The sequence below is a fragment of the Triticum aestivum genome, chromosome 3A, assembly GCF_018294505.1.
Source record: "Triticum aestivum cultivar Chinese Spring chromosome 3A, IWGSC CS RefSeq v2.1, whole genome shotgun sequence".
NCBI lineage: Eukaryota > Viridiplantae > Streptophyta > Magnoliopsida > Poales > Poaceae > Triticum > Triticum aestivum.
In genome coordinates, this window is record NC_057800.1 from 114881339 (window position 1) to 114889463 (window position 8125).

Here is an 8125-nt window from a genome sequence, read left to right on the forward strand (position 1 = left end):
CAGATGTGACGAGGAGTGGCAATAGTGATCGCCTGCCAAGCGGCGGGGCTGTCGCCATGACCCCATGACCAAGCCCGCGTCCTTAGAAGCACGGCTACAGTAATCAGCAGCCGACAAGACCCGCCAGCGGCGGACACGGCCTGTCGGCGCCGTACCGGACCAGTCGGCGGGGCCCGCCAATTGGCGGGCCCAGCAGTCGGCGGAGAAGACGGAGGCCGAAGAAACTGACGGCTGGGCCCGCGCCCAGCCGGATTACCATTGTACCCTTGGGGGGTAGGCCTATATAAACCCCCCCAGGGCACCCATGCAAAGGGTTCGAATCCATTAGCACTAGACCAGATGAGATAGGAAGGAGGGAGCTAGCCTAGCCTTCTCCTACCTCCAGGAAACAGCTCAAGGAGCAACCATGTACACCCTTTGCCATAGTGATCATGCGGAGACCCCGCAGAGCAGCAGTACGGGTATTATCTCCACGGAGAGCCCCGAAGCTAGGTAAGATTCGCCGGCGTGCATGTCTTCGCCTTATCCCGTTTCCAGGCACCAGCGACATTCTACTCGCCCCCACCATGATAAGCCATCCTTTGGCATATGTCGCACCCAACCCCCAACACTACGAGGACCTTTTTTTCTACGCGGCGAAGGTAATCACTAGTTAAGAGATACCCCTGACAAGGATTACTTTCAAACCTCTAATAGCAGACAAGTGGCGCAATGCCTCCATCTACTTTTTAAAGTTCATTGACTAGAGTGAAGTTCTACCATAAGAAAAGCAAGCAGAATAAATTTTATCGAGGGAGCTCCGCCTTTTTCTTTAGTAAAAAGAACAGAGCTTTCTTTTGGCAAAAATGATTCAGATGTATTATCAAAATTCACCGAAAGTACAAAGTATCTCAAACATAATAAAAATTACATCGAGATTCTGAGACCGCCGAACGATCACTATCGCAGCTAGAACGAGCCGTCGACGCGCCACCGCCGCCGCTCCTCTATCAAAGTCGGCTTGACCTTGTCGATAATAGCCGGAAAGTCTTCGTGCACGTGCTCTTAAGGACCAGCAGCTCCCTAGAACCGCAGTCGTCGCCATTGAACCATTGAATAGCTCTGAAGTACCTGACACCAAATCTCGCCAGACAACGACAAACTCTAACCTCACAGCCCCAAGGAGACGGCGGGAATCTACCCCGTATCTCCGTCGACTACATGCCGAAGTTGAGGAGGATCGCAGCCCAGAAAAACAATTTCAAAGAAGAAGCATCGCCATCCGCCCGACCACCACACCTGTAAGGACTAAAAAACCCCGAACCCAAACCATTAACCGGAGCGGAGGCACCGGGATCCCCCTCCCCACCACCGGTTGCCGGAGCGAAGAACAATGTTCAAGTAAACGAGGAAAAGTGGATGAATCCCCACAAAAAAAATGTGGACAAAAACCAGTTGCAAGTGTTACGGTTCTGATTTGACTATTAGCGAACCGTTTAATAAAAACTTGTCAAAGTTTCTTTCTTTCCATGGAAAAAAAAGGTTGTCAAAGCTGAAACTTGAACGTTACTTTCCGGTGAAGAGAGAACGTTGTCGCGCACATGACTTTGCACCACCTACCCAGCTACCATTCACCATTGCTGACCTTACTGAAAACTGTCAACCGTCCCCAGCTACCACTTGGCCGCTAACGACACACGTTGCTCTGCCACCTGCCAGAAAATCTATCCACGGGAGGAGGAGTATGTTATCTCACTTATCTGCACCTAGGTTTCATATGATCGCACGAACATGTCCAATCAATAAATAATAACCTACCGCTCGCCATTGTTGACTCGAAACTCCCAACGAAACGGTCCCTCCCAACCACTTGGCAGTTGGCACATGTCGGTCCGGGACAGCTAACCGCCAGGGTACGTGCAGCTGCTTGCTTTCATTTTACAGGTTTGAAGGCGGGCATATGTATAGGAGTACCAATAATTGGAGCACAAACTTCACATGATCGAGAAAGGTTTTCCAAGCCAGCAAGCAGTACGCGTTATTCTTTAGACCGCAGTAGTCAGCGAAGTTCAATGGTGAGTATGACATTTGCAAACGTTTTTTTCTATGACAAGTTGTTCAAACACACATGGACAATTTCTTCAGAAACACACAGATTCTGCAAACAACGGGATTTCGATGTGAATTTTGCGGTGTTCGCTTGAAGGAATTGCCATGTTCCCATAACATAAGACGCCGTGAAAAACGCTCGCAAATGGCCACCCCCCTAGCGAACGTCCGCTGAATAGCATTACCCTTATTTTTTTTCCCACCCCTTTTGTTATTATAGATATATATTGCAGCATTCATACAAAGCACAAGCCACCGGCTTCCCAATTCATTGGTCTGCAATCGGCAGCATCGTAAGATGGGGAAGAATATCACAGGCAATCTGCAGACCACTTTCAGAAAACACCGGCAAGAATCAGATCAAAGCCATCATGCATGCCTTGCCATGCCATGCCATGAAGCCCATGACTGCAATCCCATTGCCGCGATCTGAGCGGCCTACACATGATGCCCATCTCCTCCCCATATTCAGACAACAACTACCACTCATACAGCCTGCAGACCGAGCGTCCGGTCCATCCACCCGATGATGTCGGCGGCGATCTCGTCGCGCTCGGGCTCGAAGAGCAGGTCGTGGAGGAACCCCTCGTACAGCCTCAGGTCCTTGTGCCTCGACGCGGCCTCCGTGTAGAGCTCCTGCGAGGCCAGCGGGTCCGTCACCCGGTCCGCGGTGCCATGCAGGACCATGAACGGGACAGTCGCCTTCTTCAGGTTGTGCAGCAGGTAGGAGGATATGCGCAGGATCTCATGGCCCGTCCGGACCCTGATCGGCCCGGTGTAGACCAGTGGGTCAGAGTACTTCGCCAGCAGCGCGGCGGGGTCGCGAGACACCGGAATGCCCCGCTTGTTTGCTCCCTTGAATTGGAACTTGGGTGCTATCAGAGAGAATATCGGTGCCACGGCCTGCGTTGATTCAGATAAGTCTCAGTGACGAAACACATCTTGGCATGCAGGTACCGATATGTTCCACATTTTGAAGTTTTAAATTTGACGTTGGAATCCAAAAGCAGACTTCCGAAATAATATCAGAAACGAGAAGTATCAAATCCGGTCAAATGCTTTCATGCAATCATTTTTTATCTTAGTCATCCCAAATGCCCACAAAATAATACGGAGTACTAGGAAACCAGAATAGTTATATTACCCCAACAATCGGATGCGCTGGTTTTACACGCACAGCTGGTGAAGTCAGGATGATCCCTTCCAGTCTGGTTCTGATGTGAGCGTACAGCGACGCCTGCAAAATGACAGCTAGTGATGAGCATGCATGAAACAAGAAAGTTAAGCGTTGTTAAATGAGCATCGTTAGCCAAACCATTTCAACCAGGCTATTTTGTTAATGCTTTGCACCATTCTCCGCCGGCAGGGTATCCATTGTTCACAGGCCCAGAGGAGTAGGGTCAGTGTCTAGATCTGGCCTAAATACCGATGACAAAAAGCGATTTAATTCGACAAGCCATACCTTTAAAACAACAGCTCCACCAGTTGAATGACCGAGTAGAAAACAAGGAACATCTGGATTCTCCAGCATAATTTTATCAAGGAGTACTTCCTGTTCAGAGATGATAATATAGCATTACATATCACATCAGCCATCGGGAACAGAATAGCTCTGTCCCTTCTATCAAAAAACCTTGAACAGAAGAATGTAGAAGTAGGTGCACAGACAGAGACTTACCATGTCTTCTATAACATAATCAAGTGAAGGAACATAACCGTGCAGACCATCACTGCCACCATGACCTATTATGCATAAGCTCAAGTTAGCCTGATGATGTTAAAACGAGTGCAAAATTCAGTAGGCATGTTCACACCTCACAGGAACAAAGAGATTCAAAACCACGAATAATTTTCTCGAAGGACTGATTGACACATAGGAATGAATTCCAAGGAAAGAATCCGCAACTATGGGGGCACAACATGACAACCTTAGCACCATTGCTTATATTTTACCTTATAATGTGTTATAAAGAAAAGCTACTACTAGTAATTTATTCAGTTTCCTAGTCTGTTTTTTCCATAGCAATTAAGAACTAACAGTTAGTTTACATTTTGCTCTGAGGAACAATTATGTAAGATCGAGCAACATGCCTCGAAATTGATCATTCATTGAATTTGTTTCTAAATATAGCACTGATCTTCCACCAACCCAACCATGTGTAACATTTCCTTTAATATAGCAGAATAACACATGTTCAGAAAACCAGAAGTAGGTTTCCTTACCTATCCAATCCATTGCATATACTCCAAAGCCACATGACGTTAGCTGCTCGGCAAAATGCAAATACCTCCCACTGAAACACAAGATCAAGATACTCTTAGTAATGCCTTCAATACAAGGAGGATATATGAAAAATATAGATACACCACCATGCTGCAGCATGGAGGACTGGAGGGGAATGACTCGACAGGATTTCCTTACCTATGCTCATTGAGCCCATGTACGATGAGCAGAACGCCCCTAAAGCAAAAGAGGAAGATAGTCAATACAAAATTGTGTCACTGCAGGTGAAAGAGGTGCTAAGTTTGATGCTTCAAACTTCCCATTTCTAATGAAAGAGACTGAAACAGAGAACCACACTCTTCTCAAAAGGTGTTCACACATGTAAAGCCATAAAACCAGTCAGCATAATTAGGGGTGGCGGATTACCTAAATTAGTTGCAGTTATCTCCTTTTTCAACATTTGTTTGCTGGGTTTGTTTGACTATTATGCCATTCATATTGAAAACAGAGTTGACGGTCAGCTCATGCAACTACAACTGGGTCATGTCAAGAATAATCAACACTTCGGTTGCACAAAGTGGGCGCATTAAAGAATTAAGAAAAAATCATCTCCCCCTTTCTTGATAGCTAAGTTTTCCTGTGTCACATGGAGACATTACGTTAAGGTTTTTCATTGAGAGATAAGAATGGAACAGAAGTTGGAGATAAGCATCAGCTTATATTCTCCTAATCCATTCCACTTTACTTGTTCCTCCTTTGCTGTATTTCAAAGTTGCTTTACACTATCACAGAAAAAAAAATGCACAGAGCTATCGTTAATGTAGTCAACTAGTTGAGGTTCCGATCGATAGGCGCGTACAAGAAATATGACAACCTAAAACAGCAGCTCTGCGATGAGGACAAACTCCATGCATCATCATTGACAGGGGTAATGACCATGAATGCAAAGATCAATGGAGATCTGACATTTTTTTTATGTACTCAACGTGCATCGCACGGCACGTCTCTTTATGAGTAGAGCAGCAGCCACAAAGTCTTCTGAAGAACACTAGGTCCAGGTATCCAGTAAAGCACTCTAATTGCGTGATCAAAACCGCAGCTAGTATGCATGATCTAAATGCTCATCGCGCCTTGCCATTACTACACTGGAATCGCCTAAACAGGAGCAGAAAAATGCAGCTTTAACTGAAATTACCGCCCGTTGGGGTCAGAGAAGAGTGCCAAAGGCGCAAGAGAACTATCCACCACGCAGAATTCGCAAATAAACAAAGCTTCCAAGGGATCAAAGACCCGAAGAAAATCCTTGTTTTATTCTTTAGGAAAAAAATCGTTGTAATATTGACTGATTCAGACGAAAGAGCAAATCCCTTCTGGGTGAGGTCAAGTCCACGAACTACCGTTCTCCCACCGCTCCGCCCATATGATATATATATATATATATATATATATATATATATATATATATATATATATACAGCAAAAAAGTGAGGAGTAAAAAAATCACGAACCACGAAAGCGAAATCCACACAAAGGAACAAAAGGAAACCACCAATTTCCACGGCGACCGAAACCCCCCAGGGTCCACGGAAGGCAATTCGATCGCACACGCCACGGGGACGGGCGGACGGGCTCACCTCATCTCGGCGCCGGCCGCCGGCGCCCAGACGCGGCAGAAGAGCGCGTTCCGCCTGGCCCCGGCGACGACGAAGGTGCCGCACGTCCTCCCGTCCCCGTCCTCCTCCTCCGCCATGGGCACCTCCTCCGCGAGCGCCCGGCGGCGGCGCACGTCCTCCTCCTCCGCGGCCCTGCGCCGGCTCCTGGCCCTCCCGAGCCGGCCGGGCTCCACCGCCGGGCTCGCGGCGTCGGGGCGGCGGCGGCGGCCGACGAGGAGCAGCAGCCAGAGGAAGAGCGAGTGGAGCGCGACGGCCAGGCGGAGCAGCGCGCGGCGGGACAGCACGGAGCGGAAGACGGGCACGATCCGGCCCGTGGCGCCCGAGGTCATCATCATCTCGTCGCCGCCCGTCTCCATGGCTCTGGCTCTCCCACCGCTGCGCGTTTTTTTGTGCTTTACTTTTTCTTCGCGTCTTACGCGCCCGCGGGCTTCGTGGGCCGCCCGCGCGTATTTATAGCGCGGACTGTGGCGAGAGCGTGGCTTGTTGTCCCCTTCCTGGAAATCCGTATTCTCAAGTTATTTTTTAAATTTCTTCATTAATATTTCCTCCGTAAACTAATATAAAAGCGTTTAGAATTACAGAGGGAGTACTGTAAAGAAGTGAGGAGATGGCGGTCCCACTAACAGTTGTAACGGATCAGCGGTCCAGCTAACAGCTGTGCCATGCCACGGCCCCACGCGTCACTCCCCTCAACCGTGTGTTTGTTTCTTGTGAAGAAAACTTGGCATAATTAAGCACTTGTATGTAACATTTATACTACACCACACAATTAATTTAGAGTATATGAACATTATTTGTTAGATATGCCACTAAGAGATATACTACTAGATTGCCTTTCCAACCAGTGTATATACATTTATTGTAGACAAATCGATCATTAGTATACGTTTTTTTATAGCGGTGCTAGGCTCCGGTTGACTGGCGCCAACCCCTCGTTGGTCGCATCCCGCACGTTTGGATGTGATGCCTCTCAGCCGTCCAGATCAGCTCCTCACATTGTTTGTTTTTGCCTCCAAAAAACACAGAACGCAAGCACGAAAAAAGAGTGGTAGTCGAGTGCCGTCGACACCTACCATGGACGCCTCAAGCGGCTGACCTCAAAGCACCGCCGGCTCGCCACCCTTGCAGCACACGTCCTCGCAGTTCCAATAGCCGCCCTCATAATAACGTCGCCGTTGGTCGGAGTGTTATCGTCGGTGACGCCTTAACACGTGGTGGTTGTCGTTGCAGCGCCTAGTCATCGTCGTAGCGCCCCGTCACAGCAGCATCGTATCGTCAACTGCAGCTTTCGGTGTCACAGCTCGCACCATCATCGCTGGTTGAAGCTTCTCCCATCTTCGGTTGCAACTTCGTGGTTGCGTAATGGCTCGGCCCCAGCTTCTGTCAGTGCCGGTTGAAGGGTTTTTTTCATCAGTGGAAGCATTTTCCATCAAAGGTTGCAGCTTCCCCCAGTTGTCGCAGTGGCCGGTCACCAACTTTCGTCATCTCCGGTTGTAGCAATCGGTGTCGTCGGTAGTAGCTTTCTCGACCGTTGGATGTAGCTTTGGCTGATGTTGGTTCTAGCAAAATTGACGGTGACGATGCACCCACCCTCTCGCTCGTCGCAACAATGGCCATGGTTGGTTGTAGTTTTTGTTCCACTGGTTCCAGCAATCTCCATCATCGGTCCCAGCAACCTAAGTGCCGGTTACAGCATTTGCAATTGCCAGAAGCAGCATCTCGGTCGACTGCTCCCAGTTGTGCGCCCGCCAGTTGCAACATCCCCTGACAGCTGCTCCCAGCTGCGCGCCCTCGCCGCCTTCCTTCCAATGATGCCACCTCCCCTCACAATGTGGGGAGGGGAGAGAGGAACTAGCTACGCAGATCCTGCCCCTGGCTCAGGCTCACGGGGCCTCCCAACCTTGCATGTCAACGACCATGAGAGAGGAAAGACAGTGGTGGGAATACGGCTCACTGGAGGAGCTCGCTGGAGGAGAAGGATATGAGAAGATGATGTGGACAAGGGTCAGCCGGTGGAGGCTAGTGGCTACACGGAGGAGAAGGAGATGAGGAGATACGGTGGAGAAGAAAAAAAGGACGAGAACGGTCGGAAGAGATAAGGTGAGAAGGTGGGCTGAGTGACCACGTGTTGCAAGGCGAG

At 49.0% G+C, this 8125-nt stretch overlaps 1 protein-coding gene across 1 annotated transcript; it reads right to left on the minus strand.

Annotated features, from left to right (window-relative positions):
* Positions 1 to 2275: 2275 nt before the first annotated feature.
* On the minus strand, positions 2276 to 6417 carry LOC123060586 (monoacylglycerol lipase). Its single transcript, XM_044483359.1, has 7 exons — positions 5947 to 6417; positions 4511 to 4549; positions 4312 to 4382; positions 3767 to 3831; positions 3551 to 3640; positions 3233 to 3325; positions 2276 to 2991 (listed from the first exon to the last, which is right to left on the minus strand). Exons 1-7 carry the CDS (start codon positions 6339 to 6341, stop codon positions 2575 to 2577), a joined length of 1170 nt encoding a protein of 389 aa, XP_044339294.1. The 5' UTR covers positions 6342 to 6417; the 3' UTR covers positions 2276 to 2574.
* Positions 6418 to 8125: the final 1708 nt, after the last annotated feature.

Coding starts and splice junctions, on each gene's coding strand:
- LOC123060586 (XM_044483359.1), bottom strand. CDS start 6,341: ATGGAGACGGGCGGCGACGAGATGATGATGACCTCGGGCGCCACGGGC. Junction 3,641..3,766: donor ATTATGTTATAGAAGACATG/GTAAGTCTCTGT, acceptor ATCTCTGAACAG/GAAGTACTCCTTGATAAAAT. Junction 2,992..3,232: donor CAGCGCATCCGATTGTTGGG/GTAATATAACTA, acceptor GAATCAACGCAG/GCCGTGGCACCGATATTCTC.